This window comes from Mycteria americana, chromosome 2, assembly GCF_035582795.1.
Source record: "Mycteria americana isolate JAX WOST 10 ecotype Jacksonville Zoo and Gardens chromosome 2, USCA_MyAme_1.0, whole genome shotgun sequence".
Classification (NCBI taxonomy): domain Eukaryota; kingdom Metazoa; phylum Chordata; class Aves; order Ciconiiformes; family Ciconiidae; genus Mycteria; species Mycteria americana.
In genome coordinates, this window is record NC_134366.1 from 173,957,314 (window position 1) to 173,975,838 (window position 18,525).

The window sequence follows — 18,525 nt, forward strand, 5'->3', positions numbered from 1 at the left end:
CCACGATCCTGCTCCACGGGGTCCTGAGCAGTGGAAAAGCCCTGTCAGATTGGGCATTAGACCAGACTGCTGCTTCGTGCCACTGTGATGTCCATGGCAAGTAGCTCAGCTTCTCCAACCTGTATCTCACTTCCTTATGGCCAAGGGCCAGGAGGACACTCCCCAGATTTATCCTCTCTTTAAAGCTTAGCTATTTCAAACACATTGTGTTACTCATCCCAGTATGGGTTATTTGATACCTGGCTAAACACATGAACTCTCCACCTTGTTTTTTGCTTCATACCTCCCATACATTTGGATTTCCAATCTTGGTTTCACTAAGCTTTTTGACAGAAATTGTCAAGCCCCATAGAACTGGTTTATAGGGCAACACAATCCAGGGTACCACCCTTTGGAGAAAAGGACGCTTCACTTAAGCTCCTACAGAATAGCCAATAATTACTATTTAGCTGACACTGGCAGGTCTTTGCAGCCCTGACATCCAGAGCATCTGAGCATGGCCAACGAGTCTTTCAGTATTGCACAGAGCCCATCTGCCAGCCTGGCCCTCCTCATCTGCTGCAGCACAAGAGGCAAACACAAGGCCTCCAGCTTCCTTCATTAGCTGAGCTCTCACTGGAGTTGAACCACCTCAATTTTACTCCAGGCACGGCCTTTCAGAGAAGCAGATGTATTGATACAGACAGGGAAGCATAGCCCTGCAAGCATGAAATATTGCCAGCACCCACTCTATGGATCCACTGCCCCAGCAAAAACCAGGGTGAGGATGGACAGGACCATGTGGGACAGCATGTGGGACATGCTGTGGGACATGCAGGACCATGTGGGACAGGACCATGTGGACAGTCTTTCCACCCCATTAACCCAGCAGCCAGCCAAGGATCACAGCACCAATGGGAACCTGCTGGACCAAGTTACTCATTTCCCCCCAAAGCTGCAGTAGGATTTGCTTTCTGGGGTGATTTTTCCAGTGCTCCCCCAGCAGCTGTTCAAACTGGTGCAGCTGCTCTTACTAATGCAGCTCCCTTCTCTCACATGGTGCTTGAGAGACTTTTTCCTCTAGGAAATACTTTAAAAAAAAAAATCTGTTGGTTCAATGGAAACACCCACAGTGCTCATCCAATTGCATCTTGCTCCTTTTTTCTGCTACTGGAAAACAGAAGCACTGTTTCACTAGGGGCTTGGCTAGAATTACTCCCTTATTTGGGATGGAACAAACTTACCACCTTTAGTGGTAAATATTCACTTTAACCTCCTTTGAAAGCCAGAAAGTGTTTAGCAGGGTGGGCAGAAAAACATCTCCATCCACTGGGACCAAATTGGTTCCCTGTGTTTCACAGGTACAAGTCCAACACAGGGGTCAAGGCACGCTTGGCAGCTCCTGCCCGTTGCTTGCGCAGCTGATAACTGGCCTACCTTCGCCAGAAAAAAAAAAAAATCTTGCCACCATCCAGATTGATTTAGATCCCTGTTTTAGGAGTCAGTTGCCTCATTAAAACCAACATGAGCTCTTGGGGCTTGCAGGAACAGTCCGGTTGTGTTTCATAAGCTGCCACATCTCAGCCAAGTGGTGGAGCACACCCCAGTGAGGATGTGAGATAAAACAGCATTGGTTTCACACATGCATTTTCCTCTTACATTTGTCATGACTCTGCTATCAGGCAGCAATTCAATTTTGGTGGTTGAGTTCTGTATACGGGCCCTTAGGGACCAAACACAAATGGTTTTTTTGAGATCTGCAGGCAGGCTCTTTGCTTGAAGGCAAAGGATTTCCCATCAAGCCTAATCCCCTGCAGACAACTGAGCATACACAGACCCCACTATAGAGACTGAGCCCTGGCCCAGAGCTCTGCACATCACCTCACAGCAGAACCGCATCTTGGACGAGTTGCAAAAAGCCTCCAGTCACCAATACTCAGAAAAAAAAAATCACTTCCAGTTTTAATGAAATGCATTTCGAGTACCTGACTTCGAACCAAAATAGCAATAGTTTAAACACAAGAACAAGTGGCTGTAAACGAACACATGGGAAGCACCAAGAGCTTTGGACTATAGCAACCTGAACATCAGCCCTGAGATGCCCGAAGGCCTTGCTGCCAATGCAACAGCTTGCTTACACCTGAGATTCACTTGCATGTAGGCTAACTGTTGCCAGGTACATGCTGATATCACTTATTTTTTTTTTTTTTTTTCCTCTGAAAAGCAGCCAATTAGGCAGCAAGCACCAGCAGTTTATGCTATCAGTCCCTGCCTGTTTCATGACCAGCAGGAGCAGACTGGGGAGGATGCAGCCTGATGACGAAGCTGTCATCCCAACACAGGCACAGCTCCAGCAAGATTGGTACCGCTCCCCAGCACGCTCACATCCCACCGGAGCCTGGTCCAGCCCCACAACCAGCATCATCCTTTCCCATTGCTAAATCTGTGGCTGGACAGTTTCGTTTCTGCTGTGGATACAGTGAGCTGAACCAGAGCCAACTGAAGCAAGTAGGGGAAAGAAAGTATGGCCCCAAATGAGATGTCCTCTCCCAGACCAAGGTTTAACCGCGTAGGGGCGATTACTGAAGTACGCTTTGCTAATGCCAAGGTGAATTTCATGCCTCCAATGTGAAACCTGCTTTTTAATCCAGCATTTTCCCTTCCCTCCTTTCTCCTGCCATGACATTCTCTCCCTCCCACAACATTTCTCCATTTTGATAGTGTTTGTGCAATCGCACAGTTTCTTCTTCTCCTGGAGGTGAAAGGGCACAAAATACCCTGACGTGTAAAACCCTGAGATTTTTCTTTTCCTCTCGGTGCATCCCCGACCCATGCCCAGGTCTAATACTCCAGCTGCCTGTTTCAGTGCTGTCATTGCCTTGTGTTGCCCCATCAAGCCAATTCAGAGAGTCTGAAAAGGGCAGTCCTCCACTACATCAAGGAGATAAACAAGATTAGACCTAATCCTATCAGCACAATTAAGGCTCTCATTCAATCTTCTTCCCAGACTCTGGAGGAGGAAAGAAAAGATCCAAAGCACTTGGCAACTCTGAAGAGGAATTAAAAGTTCGCATCAAAGTCACTGCCGTCAGGATTGAGTGTCACAAGTCGACAATACCTGTTTCAACTAGAAACTATGTGTTTTCTTTTGTATACAAAAAAGGCACAAAATACCTGTATCAAACTCTTTCCTTAGACAACACCCCAGCCCCCCAACACTCCTGCAAGGACTGCAGCAGCAAGTAAAAAAAGCTTTCCAACAGCACCAAATGAGCATGGGTTAACACGAAAGGCACTCTCTCAGAATTCAAAGTCCTCATCGGCCATATCGATTGCCCAGGCAAACTTCTCCCTCTGCGTCTTGTTGTAGATCTTCTCAATAGGCACACCAAACTTCTTGCACCTGTGCAGACCACAAGACAGCAGTGGGGATGTGCTACCCATCCCGCTCTGCTCCCACCATAGAGGTCCTCTCTACTCAGGGTGCAGCATCTTTTACCCATGCAAGCTCCTTAAGAAAGTACCTTTGTGCCACTGTCAATAATGACGTGCAAAGTGACCCCTTCTTGCCCTGAACCCAGAAGGGACATCCTGCAAATAGTTATTTGCAGCAAGGGAAGCCTCAGCTTTGGACTTTGCTCACCTCCCCCAACACATTCAGGGCTTGGACAGGTTTCTCTGGCCAAAGTTTATTCCTTTCCCCCCAAAGGCTCAGGGCTCTGGCATGTGTTTTATCCCCCTCCCCTGTGCTAGGTGACCTGCACATCTCTAGAGGAGCATCTGCCCCATAGCACGCCCAAGACTTACCAGGCTATGCTAATCCTGGGGTCCAGGTAATTCAGTTTGGACGTGCCCAGAGCTATCTGCTTGTTTTCCTCCTTGTCTGTGGCCTGGACATTCAGCTTGGCCAGCTGCTCTTCCAGCCGCTTCAACAGCTTCTTTTTCTTCTCCACATTGCTTAGGGCAGAGGAAGAGCACCACAGACAGCATGTTAAAGGGGAAAAGCAGCAGCAGAGGTGAAATACAGAGCAGTTCTTATCTGCTGCTGCCTGGGAGCATGATGTGAAGCCAATGAACTTCAGCTCAGAGTAGTCTCTACACTTACCTTAAATCCTGCAAGGCCTGAGCCTAGAAATACTCCAAAATGGAAGATGCCATTCAGCACTAACCTATTTCAAGTACTTTAACCTGATAAGACACTTGTGCTTTTTAAATTATTATTACCAAATTTGGGCAAGCACAAAAGCCAGCACTCAGCAGAGACTGGCTGAATCTCCTCAAATTCAGCCTGAATCTCCTCAAATTCAGGCTCCGTGAGCAACAGCCATCTCTGACAACCTGTTCTGCATCTCAGCAACACAGAGCACAAGCAGAAAACAAGAAACCCCGGAGCACAACATAAAATACGAGCCTTGTTTCTCTCCTCTAACCTCCTCCTGTCTTTGAGCAGCAAGTCCCATTTGGGCTCTGGGAGGAAGGAGCAAATTTGAAGAGACACCAAGGAATGACTGCTGCAGAGATCAGACAAGCCACAATCCACCACTCAAGTGTCCCGCGAGAAAACCATGCATCAGGGCTAGTCTGTCTATCCCCAGGTCCAACCCCAAGCTAGGCATCCTTTGCACCATGGCATTTGTAGGCTAACTCCAAGGCTGGGTTGAAGTCTGAGTATTCAGAGAGATGTGCCCTATCCTAAAGAAATCCCCCTGAAGGAGCTCTTTGCAATCCCACTGTTGCAAGGAACCATCCACAAGACCTCCACCCATCTGCCAGGCTCCCATGGGGCAGAAGGCACCTGGTACCCAACAAGGACACGTCAGTTGTGCTGAGCTGCACGTAGGGTGTCACACCGCACCGTCCCCATCCACAGGCCCTCTGCAAAAGAGTATTGTAAGGAAGAGTTACTCACGCTTCTGCTTTGGCATCTTTTGTGTCTTCAAGCTCATCTTCAGCTTTTTTCAGCTCTTGCTGGGCTTCCTCCACCTGTTGCTTCTTGGCATCGATCTGTTAAGGTAAATACAAAGTCAGCCCGTGTTCCTGTCCTCCCTGGAGGTTTCAGCTGCCTCCCTCTTGCCCTTTCCTTTACCACACCACTCCTCAATTTCTCACCAGCCCTACTCCAGTCCCAACAACTTGCCCCTGCAGCACCTGCTGGAGCTCAAGCATTTCTTAGCATCTTACAAAAGTTCCTCACAGTACTGACGCCAGAAACATTTGCAGCTCTTGTCTGTTCATCTTGTGCAACTGCACGAGTGACTGGCTCGTGACAGTGCTGGAGCCCACTGCAAAGTCCCAGGCTCACCAGCAGAGTGTGAACAAAAGCCGAGGACAATTAAAAGTAGTAGTCTGAGGTATTTCCATAGCAGACTCATGAAATTTCAGCTGGTCCTCCTGCAAACAGCCAGACAGGAAAACCAATTTCCCTGGTCCCAAGCCAACTGTGTCAAAGCTGTGCCATCACACAAGGCACCCAGACTGGTCTGAAGTCAGGAAGCGATGAAAACCAAACTCTGTGCCAAGCGTGCTTCATCCAGCATTTGATCTTACCCCATCACTCTCCACCCCTGGGTTGCCGATATCTCTGTACTGATTTAAAAAAGCCACTATTCCTGGTTTATTCCTTGCCACACTTGATCAATGCAATCTCTTTAGACATCAGGTTATTCACCTTCTCCCCATCCCCTCCCCCCAAAAAGAGATCAGAGGTGAGATCAGGTCTGGGGGCTCTCAGTTAGTCTGTCTCACCTTGGTCTGGAGGTTTTGCATTGACTTCTCAAAGGTTTTCGGTGTAGACCTCTGATGGTTGCACAGGATGGCCACAGCTCTGTTAGCTCGGTTGTAAGAGAGGAGCTTTCCCGCAACATTGTCTTCAGCTGGAAATAAATGGAAGCATCACTATGTCTCCTTTCTGGTAGTTACAGAAGGCAGGGAACAGACCAGAACAACAGCAAGTTGTTTGCTTTTCCCATCCTTTCTCAGGGGAGAGCAATCCTGGTTGTGGAAATTGGTGAAGGATACTTGGAGCATCACTGAATTTGATATTGTGCCTCATCACTCAAGTGTCCAAGGCAAGCAAAAATAATGCAGCTAACCAGGAATGCAAGGAAGGGGGAAAAAGAAACACTCCCGTCTTGGCTATCAGTTAGTCAGACCATTGCTGAGCAGGTAACTATTTCTCACTTAGCATGGTTCCCAACCTGCTGCATGCCCCCGTGGGTTGCATACCACCCTACAACGTGGTGCATCACCTGCCAAGGAGGAGCAGGGAGTTCTAGGGACCCCAAGGCAACGGACAGACATGGCTGAGCCCACTGGCCGCACCACGCGGCTGGTGATACCACGAACACTGTTCGTAACTCACAGTTAGTGAGTGCCTTGAGCTGCTCCTGCAGGGTAATGGAGGCATTGTAGGTCCTGAATACTTTGGCACTCAAACCATCCATCAGACTCTGGAGGTGTCTGTTCAAGATGCATGTCTGGAGGAAGGAAGATAGGACAAAGGTGGGGGGGGGAAAAGAAGGAAGAGAACAAGCAGAAGCCAGGACAATAAAGCACTTGCTTTTCAGACCATCTTCCGCCTAAACAACCAAATCAGGCATTAAAAAAAGTCTCCTGTAGCTGGCAGATCTACTTGTTGGGTCAGGCACTTATCTACCAAAAACTGGCACAAATTCCACCTATACCCACAAAGAATTTCTCCGGAAGTCAACAATTTCTGCCCATCTATGTCCAAGAGGACACACGTCTCATCCAATATTACATCTCGCGTACATCACATCTGATATCTCTGTTCTACAGAGCACAGGGGGCTGCAGTTGGACTGGAAACAGAAGATGCTAAGAAGAGTCTTCTGGGGTTTGGAGGAAGCCTTACTTGTACCAAGAAAGCCTATCACAGATAAATCTTATACAACCAGAGAGGAGCAGCCTCTTCAGAGTAAAGATGGGCAAGGGGCTTTGTAGGGGATGCAGGCAGAGGGGGAGCATGGGTGGCAGCACCCCATATCCCATACTGAGGAAGAGGAGGGAAGAGGTTTTTGCAGGGGAGTAGCTCAGGACAGAAGGCTGCAGCACATGTCTCCAGCATCCCTGTGCTCCGGCAGCCTCTCACACTTCTGCCGAACCCCGGCAAGGTGCGAAAGCATCAACAGCTGATGTTTGACACCTCTAGCAACGCCCTGAGCAACATGTGTGTGGGCAGGCCTTCCCCGGCTAAAAAAAACCCCAAGCAGATGAGTTAGAGGAGGGAAGGAGCAGAAAGTCACCTCCTTAGCAGGGACACGGGTTACTTGTGGGTGCAGGCAGGCAGCCAAGCCTGCATTCAGAGAATCAAAGATGCTACCAGTGCAGAAAGAGGATAGAAAAAAAATATCACAGCATCCCAACAGGGTGTTCAAACAGTTACAGTGATGTCTCTGGAGGGGAGATAGTTAAAACCATGGTAAGGGATGACACTGATGCATCACCACAGCCTGGGAGCCTGCAAGCTGGACAGGGGTGTCATGGCTTAGCTTCTACTCCCTCTGGGCCATCGGTGCCGTTTCAAAAGCTTAGAAGTGACAACTCACATTGAGCCTGTCAAAGAGGTCATCTCCTGGGTCCTTGTTCTTCATGAACAGCTTCAGGTTCTTGAACACCTGAAGAGAAGGAAAGGATGGCCCTGGTCAGGGACAAGAAGCAAATTGCTCCCAGACATCTGCTTCATCTCCGTCTGCCTCCTCAATCAGATATATTCTGTTTCAGACTCATGTAGTACACATCCTACCACACCACCAACCTTCTCAACTTCAAGGGCTGCTAGTGGGACCCAAAGCCACTGGGGCCACAGGCTGTTTTCCCCCCCATCTCTGCTATCCCTGCCACTCCAGTTTCCCCACAAACACCATTAAAATAATCTATCCCATGGGCAAAGCAAAAAATAAAATATCAGTAAGGACAGTTCAAGTCTTAATGCCCACCAGTCAACTGAGGATGCTCCAGCAGGAGGCAGGACTTCTCTCTCATGGTTCATGGGCTAGAACAACCTTGAAAGCCCTATCCCAAAGTTTCTCCCCCTTCTTCAGGCCAGGGTCAGCACGTGTGCATCCTCATCACCCAGAACCGTTGCATCTCATGCACATGCTGCCACCGTGGTGTTAAAGCACAGGAGGCATCTTTGCAATGGATTTCAGATGCAGATTTGGGACTGGTGACCACTGAGCGAGCCAAGCCACCCAGTTAACCCTGCACCAAGATTGCCATGCCAGCCGCTGCCTCCATTTCTGCCCCACTCACCAGCTTCTCCACTGACACTTTGTTGTAGTAACGGATCGAGTCTTTCCCAAGGAAGTCAAACTCCACCACGTGCTCCTGCCCATCCAGGTTGGGGTGCAGCTTGATGTGCTCCACGCGCAGAGAGCAGCAGCCAACCGTGTCCGCGGTCTCCCCTTCCTCCTTCTCATTGCCGGCTCGCAGGGCCAGCTAGAAGGAGACAAGTTACCCATCCCAGCCCACCACAATTCCCCTTTTCCAAGGTTAATGTGCACATGGACACCAAAGGGAAAAAAAAAAAAAAAAGAGAAATTTTTCTCAGGACAGTACCTCACTGAATGGCTGCTGGGACCCTGGTAGAAGCCAAGAACTGACTGGCTCCAGCAGAAGATTATTTCACTGCTCTAAGAAACCCTAAAATATCCCCCTCAGAATAAAGTTATCCAGCTCTCTGGTGGGGCCTTTGCCATCACACAGACACACACATGCTGGTAAAGTCCGGGAAGGACAGTACAGCTCCTGTGCTGCCACACAACTTAGTCTTCACACAAGCATCAGCGGATAGTAGGAGTCTCCATCCTCCATGGTCATTGCCAGATGCCTCAGGAGGAGCAACCCTGGCTAGTACAACCAGCAGGCACCAAAAAAACCCTACAGGGTGGGGTGGATCAGGTAAGCTAAATCCCAAACTCAACCCTGGGGGCCAGGGTGAGGCTGCAGATACCTTATCAATGAAGTAGAGGGCCACTGCTCTTTGCCGCTTCTTCATCTCCTTGGACTTCCAATCAGCTCGGTACTGAGCACGGATTTTGTGGACAACATCTTTTAAGCGCCGGGCTACCTCATACTTCTGCCAGTCTTTCTCCCCCTGGAAAGAGAGGCCAAGACCCAGTGCCCCATCTTCATTCCACCCCTACCAGTCAGACCCTATTCTGGGAACACCTCCAGCATCTAAATACTGCTCAGACCCATTGTTTTCTTGAGAAAAATCTAATCCACGAAGTGGAAAAATCAGAGCAGAAACAGCTCATCCAGGGTTTCTGTGGCCTCTGCTGGCTGTGCTGGACCTGGAATCCTGGCCAAGTCTGGGCTGCTTATAGCCTGGAGGCATCCACCACCAGCTAGCAGCCAGCACACAGCAAGTGAGGAGTCAAGCACTGCACAGCCATGGCCACCACTGCTGCTTGGACACCACCAACACGGACTGACACGATGCACTTGCTCAGTTGTGCCTAACTTGCATGCAGTTTCCTTCTTTGCTTTGAGGACTGGAAATAGCTTTAAATCACCTTTCCCCCCCCATGGTGTTCAACCCCTCCCTCCCATGGCACTACAGATGGTGATCCCACTTCCCCCTGCCCTCCCATTTACTGGCATAAATGAATTCAACCCCATAGACTCTGGTTCCTGTGAACCCTCTCTGCTCCTGCCTGGCTTTCAACAGCTGTCCCTAGACACACACATGCAGCAGGGTACAGGGATGGCTCTACCAGTAGCAATCCATCCCCTGGAACAGGCTCAGCGCTTAACAATCATCTCTGTACTTTTCCCCTCACCACCCAACGGCATACCAATTAAGTTAGTTTACCCCCTTTTTTGGGGGTGGGGGGGAGTACATTTTTGTTGTCATGCCACATCTCTGCTTTCCCCTGATCTTTCCACTTGGCAAAGAGCCGGTGGCCCAACAGACAACAGCTCTGCCTGAACCACAGCATAACTTCAACCTTCAGCTTGGAGCTGGGGTTCAGCATGATGTACTTCAAAGTGTTCTGGATGTTTTCTGTCCACGAGGCCAGCCAGGTAACAGTGTTGTCGAAGCGCACCTCCTTCCACTTGTGCCCTTCTGGTGGCTCAGGGATCTTGGAGTCCCTGTGGGCAGAGCAGGGTTACAGCCCTCAAACCATGAAGGAGAACAGGAACAGGTCATCCACTCAACTGCTTCTTCACAGTGAGCCAAGGGTGGTCAACACATTGCAGGATTACTTACAGAAAACATACAGCCCACCCAAAATTGCTCCACAACATGATCAGGTCTTTATCCTTTGGATGCTGGGGACAATGGGAAAACTTGCTGGGCTGGTGGGGAGTGTTTTGAATCAAGGCCACAAGGTCTTTGTACGGGTGGTTTAAGAACAATCCAACTCACTTAACTGAAAGGGCAAACACTCTTAATCCAATCACTGCTTTTCCTCCCTCCAGTGAGGATCCTGATGCTTCCAGCCAGCATGAGGGACCCATAAAATGAGGAGGAATGGCTTGTTTGGAAGAGGAACACAAGAGAAGTACAGAGTTGTCCCTTCTTTGGAGAGACCATAGGAGCACTGCAGTGTTTGCAGTTGATGCCAGGTGAACAGTGCAGACACCAGTGAGAGATGGTAGCTGCTGAACAGCTTCCCTGGCCACTGTACATCCACAGAGAAACTGGAAGTCAGACCTAACTGCAAAGCCAATATTTGGAGGTGACCAGGAGGTGACAGAAGGGCTCCAGTGAGTTCAAGGCTGAGGGTGTGCAAAGCAGCGATTGTAGGAGATAACAAAACCCCACAGCAACTTGAGGCAGAGAAAATGTGCTGTTCACCCCAGTCCCAAGAGCAGCTCATCTTTTGGGAGCTCAGCTCTTCCTGAAGGGACTCACTTGCTGCAGTTGATGACAACATCTTCTGGCATGATCCTCTTCTTCAACATGCCCATTTTGGGGTGGTCACCACGTCCACGGAACAGCCCCGGTGGCTCAGTTTTGAAGTTGCCTATCTTCTCCCGGTGCCCATCCAGGATGCAATACCCATACTCCTCCTGGATCTTATCTGCTTCTTCCTTCAGTTTCTGAAACGAGCACCATCCCACCATCACCCCACAGGATGAAAACAAAACCCCGTGACTCGTGCCTGCCTATCGCTACCCTCCTTCCCCTGGAGAAAGCAAGGCTGGAAAAGCAGAGCTCAAAGGGTTGGAGGAAGAGGTGAGCATGGGTCCAAGTCCACTCCCAACAAATGGCTCATCTCCACCCGCTTTGCAAACCCTCAGTGATGCTGTCCCAGCATGATGTGCTAATGGAACAAGCCTGTGTGCTACCAGCTCCTTAGCAAGGTCCACCATCCTCTGGACAGGGCAGGACCCCAAACCATGGTCCGAGGATGACTGGTATCCTGCAAAGCCATGAAACATGCAGCACCTGCAGATAAACTTGATGAAAAGGGGTGTGATGGTCATGGAGACAGAGCTGGTCCAAAGGCCAAAGAGGTCCCAGGTCAGGGCATAACACCAGGAAAGGAGACAAGCAGGAGTCAAAATAAGCCAAGCTGGTCCCAAACCATATCAGCCAGCCCCAGATGTCATAGGAAACAGTCCTCACCTGCTTCTCCTCTTTGGAGAGTGCTTTCCGTGCCTCACTTTTGTCCACAAAGTACTTGTGGATCTCCCTGAAGTCACACTTGTCCAGGTCCTTGATTATCTTCTGCTCCTTTGAGGTCATCTCCTGAGTAAGAGATGAGAGGCTGGGTAAGGCCAGTAGGCAAAGCCAACTCCACACAGAACTGCTGCCTATGCCTCTGCTTCACAGAAAAGGAAATAGAGACCCACATGCCAGTTCTTCAGAAAAATCAGAAGGAACCAGCCACCCCAGCTATCCCAGCCACATCCACCCCAGGGCAGACAAAGCTGCCATGGTAGGAAGCCAGGCTGCCTCTGGACCCCTGAGCCTGCACCCACAGAGAAGCAAAACACAGCCAGCTGTGGGGCAGAGCAACCTCTAACCTCTGCTGTGGAAACAAGCGGTCCCCAAGCATGGCTGCAAGCAGCTTGCAGGGACTGCGGAAGCAGAACCGACAGTAACTGGGGGCATGTAAGCTTGGCCTAGTAGGGGTCTTGCTTTTGTTTGGATCCTGAGCTGTGGTGCTGTGGGACCATGAGGTTAATCCTTCAGAGGTACCTATGCCCCAAACCATTTGTGAAGCTGTTTGCAAGACCCAGCACCTGCTTTCTTAGGTAGCATCCCTAAAACTCAGAGGGAGCACGAGTGCCAACATGAAGCCCTCAAGGATGCTGCAAGACAGCAAGCCCCAGCCCAAACCCACAAGAAGCAAGGAAATAAATCGTATTATTTATAAACATACAATTATGAGATTCTAAATTAGAAACTAAGCCATAAAAAACAAACTCATCCCCTCCATCCCACATTGCAGCCTAGGGTCTGTCCGGGGATGACAGGTTTAAAGCTGAGTGTTTAATGCAGAGGATGGACAGCAAGGAAGCCCTCACAGGGAAGGTACCTTTCTCCAGTCATTGAAGAAGTTATTCTGGAAGATCTCCTTGGTCGTGTATTCATGATCAAGCATTTTGGCGTAGAAGGTGGCAATTTCCTCCGTGGCCAGGCTCAGCTTCAGGGGTTTCCCTAGGAAGGGAGAGGACCTTTAGCATCAGTTACGGGGACAGCCCAACCCCACAGCCCCATGCAGTTGTTCAGCGAGTCCCCATGCTCACAGTGCCAAAACAGGGACAAGGGGTGAGAACAGACACTGGCAAGACTTCAGCACCCCCCTGCACCAGGCACAGCCTTGTCCGCGGATCAATACCCAGAGCGCTTGGCACAGCAGGATGCTGCCGCAACCCATCTGCAATCACACACTTCATTTTCTCTTCCAGGAGAGTGGAAATCCTGATTTATGCTAAGGTCACTGAGCCACAGGGCTTTCAGCAGCCACCATGCCATGATGAGTCCCAAACTTCTGGCTCCACAGGACAACACAGAAAGGTTTGTTTTCTGACCGTGATCACTTCCAGGACCATGCTGAATAGCCAGCATCCCACTTGGAGAGGTTTTATCTCAAATACTTTCCCATGCAGATGGAGCAATCATGGGAAGCTCAAAGCTAAGATTTGTGCAACAGATACAGATGCAAGAGCCTCTCGTGGTTGTCCAGTGGATCTTGGATCATTTCTTGGAGGTGGCAAAGCCACCGTCCTCTCCTGAGTTCTTTGACTAGAGCACTTAAGTCTAGTGAATCCAAGGAACATCTTGGCTCTTCCTAGGAAACCAATACTTGGAAATAGTTCTTCTAGGCAAGCTGCAGGAAAAGCACACTGCAGAGCTTCAGGGGATGGTTCAATCCTACCTGCACCGGACACTGTAGTTTTTGGGGTTCCTGACCTCCACCTGAACTGGACATGGTGGGTCACAGCCTTATAGCAGCCCCATGACAACCTACATACACCAGTTCAGCCGCGGTCCCTTCCTACTTGGGGTTGTTGCCTGTCCACAAACACTTTTTCATCCAGGAACGTTGACACCTTTTAGCAAACAAGCCAACGTCACCCAAGATCCCAGGCCAAAGCCACCAGCCTAGATGCACACAACACACAGATGGGTCTCCAACAGCTCAGAGGCCACAGAGCAGGTCTACACCCTATGCAGGACTACATACAGCTGCCAGGGCTCCTCCTCAGAGAGCCAAAAAAAGTCTCCAACATCCCCCTCGATGTCCCAGCAGCGCCCTCTGGTGACATCGTTGCCAGACACCTCATTTCCCCAAATTGGCCTTTTTTTTTTTTTCTACTGTAAGAAAACCGACAAGGTTTAGGAAGCCCTAGTGAGGGGGCTGAGGAGGACCAAGACCCCATGGGACTGCAGTCCCCTTCCATCTCTAGCATCCCTTGGTCAAGCCCCACAGTCCTTCTTGCCTCCCTTCCCTGATCTGTCAGAAAACTGTTCAGGGATGGAGCCGAGAGCAGGGAGGAGATGACAGCCCAGCAGGCATGGTGGGAAACCAAGGAGTACAGCAGAGACCTGATCGGCCCTGCCAATCTCTCAGCCCCTTCACCGATGCACCGAGTTGCTGTAAGGCAATGTGTGGCAGCCCTGGGGACAACATCAGGAGCTGTGACTGAGAGCTTGGAGCAACCCAGCCAAACCCTGCAACGTCTTAGAGGACAAGCAACATGTCAGTCACTGAGGCCATGGGACAGGCAAACTGCATCTCATCAAAAGTAAAACCCCATTTTCCCAGCTTGCAGTGAAACTGGGCATGAGCTGACTTAAAACTCAAACCTCAAAGCATCTTAATGAGGACAAAATGTTTCTTTCCCTCCCCCTCAGTCCATCTTTGCAAGAGGTACACAAGGACTTCAGGCAACAGCACCAAGATGCATTGCTTCCCCTCAAGAAACTTCGGGTCCAGCCCCACCACTGCATGCCCCATGGCCAGGAGAGGCTGTGAGCAGAGGTTCAAGTCCCAGATCCATACGTGGTTGCATTACAGCATCCTAAAGCCAGCTGCAGGCAGCTGCATGGAAGCCCTCACCCTGCCCAGGGTGCTCCACACAGAGGGGATGCATGAAGCACCCTGCAACTGTCAGGGGTTCATTAGCTCCCCAATAATCCCATAACTCCCACCACATCCAAAACCCTCCAGCTTTAACCCCCAGTTCAGGCTTTATCCAATGGGATATTTAGGCCCCTCAATAATTTGTGGTCTGCAATACTCTCCCCTCCATACAAGAGAAGATAGCGGCTCTTCGGCCAGGCAGAGGACAACTCCACATGCCCCAGCTCCCATTGCAAGGCAGACGTACCATCGTAATAAAACTGCACATCATCAGGAAGCGGCTCATAGAGGGGGGCGAAGTAGGGTCCTCTGTGCTCCAGTTGAGTCCACTTTACCCCATCTTCTTTCTTCTCCTCTTCCCACCTGGGACAGATGCACAGGGACTCGTGAGAGCATCCCTACCCTGCGGTCTGGGACCTTCTCTCAAGGTCACACCAGGAAGATGTTCTGTGAGCAGCCAGGGTTGCCACAAAACCCAGGTGAAATCCTGTTGTCTCTGCTACTGCCTCAGTTTCCCCATTCTTTCAAACAAGGAAGACTGCAATGCAACCCAGGGAAAGGTGTTTTGAGGAAGGGGATGTGCTCGGTGCAGTGACGTGGAGGAACGCAGGGGGAGAGCAAAAGGATGGATGGGTCAGCCAAATCCACAGGGACAGGCACAGAGACCCCACCGCTGAGCCACAAAGGTTGCTCAATTCACACCAAAGAGGCTGCAAGGGCTAAAACACTCCCCCCTCTCCTCCCCAGACCTCAATGCATTTTTTTTTTTTTTAAAACCACACAAAAAAGCTCATGTGCTTCCAGAGGAGGAGCTCACACCACATTCATGGCTAGGAGACCACCACCCCATACTACTTACACCTAAGATTTTATTTACATTAAAATCATAAAGCACCTCTCCTCCCTGCAGAGCAATTAGGATTTTAGAGTCACCACAAGCCTTAGCTGAGAAACAATTATTTTAAAAGAGTTAAAACAAAAGAAAAAAAAAATAATGAAAACACCCACCCTGAAGAGCAGAGGGAGAACATTAAAAAAAAAAAGATAACCCAGGTCAGGGGCACAAGAAGCCCACCAGAGAAGTTTGCTGATGGCAGTGCATGGGACAGGCAAGAGATTTGCACCCTGCGGCTCGGTGCCAGCCAGGCACCTGCCCATTAACCCCAGCATCTCTGGGAAAACAAGAGTTGCTGGGAAAACACGGCAAGACTTCACGCCGGGAAAATAAAACCCCTGTGTTTCTTGCTCAGCAGTGCCCCGGAAGTATTTCTGACTTTTCTCCTCCCCACGGGAAGCGGGGTGGAATAAATCAATCGCATCAAAAGGTGCATTGTGCCAGGAAAACATAGAAAAGAGATATTAAAACAAACCAACAAAAAAAAACCCAACAAGCTACACAAAACTTGGCTGAAAGCATCTCAGAGACAGGCAGCCACAAGGGTGATACGTGGGATGCGGCAAGGGCTCTGTCTCTCCTCTCAAACCCACGCCGTCCCTCATCCCGGCAGAGCATCGCCCGCACTCACCTGCCGCAGCCCCTCGAACCTGGCCAGAGGCAAACGGGGGCGAGCCAGGGCCGACGGACCCTGCGGCCAAGCAACGAGGAGGCAAGACACCGGTACATGCCACCGACCACCCCCGGAGACCCTGAGCATCTTGTGCTGGCACCCTTGCTACCCACCAGGGCACGGCGGTGGCGGTGCCCAAGGCATCGCCATGAGGAGCCACCGTTGCGTCCAAGCAGTCCAGGTTATGGCACTCCCCACGTGCCAAGGCAATGCAGCCTTATGGGAAATGTAGTCCCGCATGTGTTTCGGGGCAAATCTGCTGCAAATCGAGCTGATGCTACATACTGGCCTCTCGCCTCTGTGCCAGGCTCCAGCTCCCCCCAAACACGGCATTATTTGGCAAAAAAAAGCTCCACAGTCCCACTTTTCATGCCACCCTGTGCCCCGCAAGAGCTGTCCCAAAGGTCCAGGCACCCATGGGCATCCCTGTCTGGGATAACACCCTAGCAGCTCCCTGCAGCCCGGGTTTGTAACAGGGTCCAAAGCATCTAAGCCCCCTAAATGCTCCTTCTCCGTCCCAGATATTGGGGTGCTCTGGGAGAGAGTGACACCAAGTGGCTAAAACGACTGCTCCCTGCCACCTCGACAGAATACAGCATCCATCAGCCCCACTCATACATCATTTCCCAACGCTCTCCTGCTAAAAATCTTGCCTGGATCATCCAAAAACTGCTGCAAAGGGGGTGGGGAAAAAAAAAAATACAGCCCCTTCATATCCTCGACAACTCCCAGTGTCTTGGAAACTGTTTTATTACAGGGGGTTGTGGGGATCATCTCCTTCCACCAGCCACGAGCATCTCCCTTCCCTGGCTGGGCACCAGCAAAGCCATTTCAGGAGGAATATATGTATTGTATATACTGTTACAAGAATAAAAAAAAAATACAAATACTATTGTGTATTCAGGACCTCCCATTATCTCTCATCCCCTTCCTCCTGCCAAGTGTGCCAAGTTCAAGGCTTAAGAAAAACATAGCAGAGCAGTTAGAAATAGTAATAAAAAAAGCATTTTCACAGTTTTACCCTAAGAAATAAAACTAAAACCCCCAACTGAATTAGTGTTAAACCTACCCACAGGTCAAAGGCACACAGGACACTTACCATTTCCACTTGTTTTCTGTCTCTTCTTTCTTTTCTTCCTCTTTCTCCTCCTTTTTAGCCTTTTTGTTGTTCTTTTCTTCTCCTTCTTCCTTAGATCTCCTTTTCCGGGTTTTCCCTGGGGTCTCATCCTCTTCACTATTCTCCTTGATCTTCTTCCCCTTCTCTTTTGTTTCCTCTTTTGGCTTTTTCTTCTTGATTTTCCACTTTTTCCCTGCCTTTCCCTCCTCCTCCAGCTCCTGCCCAATCTCTGCGCTCTGGGTCTCTCCCCATCTTTCATCCTCTTTCTCATCCACCTCCTCTCCCTCCTCCTTTACTCCTTTCCCATCTTTGCTTTCCTTTCCCACCCCATATCTCTCCTCCAGTTCACCTCCCACTCCTTTCTCTCCTTCCTCAGTCTTCTCCAGGTCTTGCTCCTCTTCCAACATTTTTTCCTTCTTTATCTTCTTCTTCCCCATCTTCTCCTCCCCCTCCATTTTCACCTTCTTGCGCTTCTCTGCTTTTCCCTTCCGCTTTTGCCTCCCATCACCCTGTCCCTGGGTACTGCTGCTCCCTCGCTTGGCTCTGCCCCATCCCGCTGCCCGATTCCCATCCCCATCAGCACCCTCCTCCTCCTCGATGCCCTCCATCACATCCCCAAGACTTTCCTCAAATTCATCCTTCTTGCTCCCTCCTTTTCTCAGCAACCCCTTTTCCTGCTGCTTCCTTTGCTCTTGCTTCTTCCCTCTTTCTTTTTTCCTTTTCGGGTCTTGGGCACCCCCTTGCTGCTGTGGGACAGGGGGGTCTAGCTCCTTCTCCTCACCCTCCCTCACAGTGGTGATGGCCACCTCCATTTCCAAAGCCCCATGCTCTCCAGAAAGGGATGCAGCCCCACCAGCAACATCATCATTTGGCTCTGGGACCTGTGGGAAGCAGCCAGACAGGAAGAAAGGTTGAAGCTGGGAAAGGAGAGCAATTATCCCAAAGCCCAGGCACATGGAGAAGGTTCTAAAGGATGTGCCCCATGCAGAATTGGGGCCAGAGGGTGACAGTTCCCCTTGAGTTTCCTACCCCAACTCCAGCCTTGGTTACCGAGAGCTGCTGTCCCACTGCAGGTCCTGCTCTCCAGGGTTTGCACTGTGACCTACAACAAAAGCACAGTCACTTCTCACTGCATTGGTGAGCAGCAGCCTCCACCTTTTACAGGCAAAATTAGGGGATCATTCCCAAATGATCCCATGTTTCCCTTCGAGCATGGCAGCACTCCAGGTGCTACAACAGATGGAGATATCCTAAAGCAGTAGTGGCCGGCCCCCGTAGGAACTGGCCCCAGG

At 50.3% G+C, this 18,525-nt stretch overlaps 1 protein-coding gene across 3 annotated transcripts; it reads right to left on the reverse strand.

Annotated features, from left to right (window-relative positions):
- Nucleotides 1–1,930: 1,930 nt before the first annotated feature.
- On the reverse strand, nt 1,931–16,295 carry TOP1MT (DNA topoisomerase I mitochondrial). 3 transcript variants are annotated; one of them, XM_075495370.1, is made up of 14 exons: nt 16,230–16,295; nt 14,796–14,911; nt 12,497–12,618; nt 11,581–11,703; nt 10,864–11,051; nt 9,953–10,097; nt 8,953–9,096; nt 8,253–8,438; nt 7,547–7,615; nt 6,341–6,455; nt 5,725–5,852; nt 4,889–4,983; nt 3,787–3,936; nt 1,931–3,382 (listed from the first exon to the last, which is right to left on the reverse strand). In XM_075495370.1, the coding sequence occupies exons 3-14, from the start codon at nt 12,560–12,562 to the stop codon at nt 3,280–3,282; spliced, it is 1,512 nt and encodes a 503-aa protein (XP_075351485.1). In that variant the 5' UTR covers nt 12,563–12,618; nt 14,796–14,911; nt 16,230–16,295; the 3' UTR covers nt 1,931–3,279. The 3 variants fall into 3 exon arrangements, with proteins under 3 accessions (XP_075351485.1, XP_075351483.1, XP_075351484.1); XM_075495368.1 differs by having other exon boundaries at nt 16,075–16,294; XM_075495369.1 differs by lacking the exon at nt 16,230–16,295 and adding an exon at nt 15,557–15,755.
- Nucleotides 16,296–18,525: the final 2,230 nt, after the last annotated feature.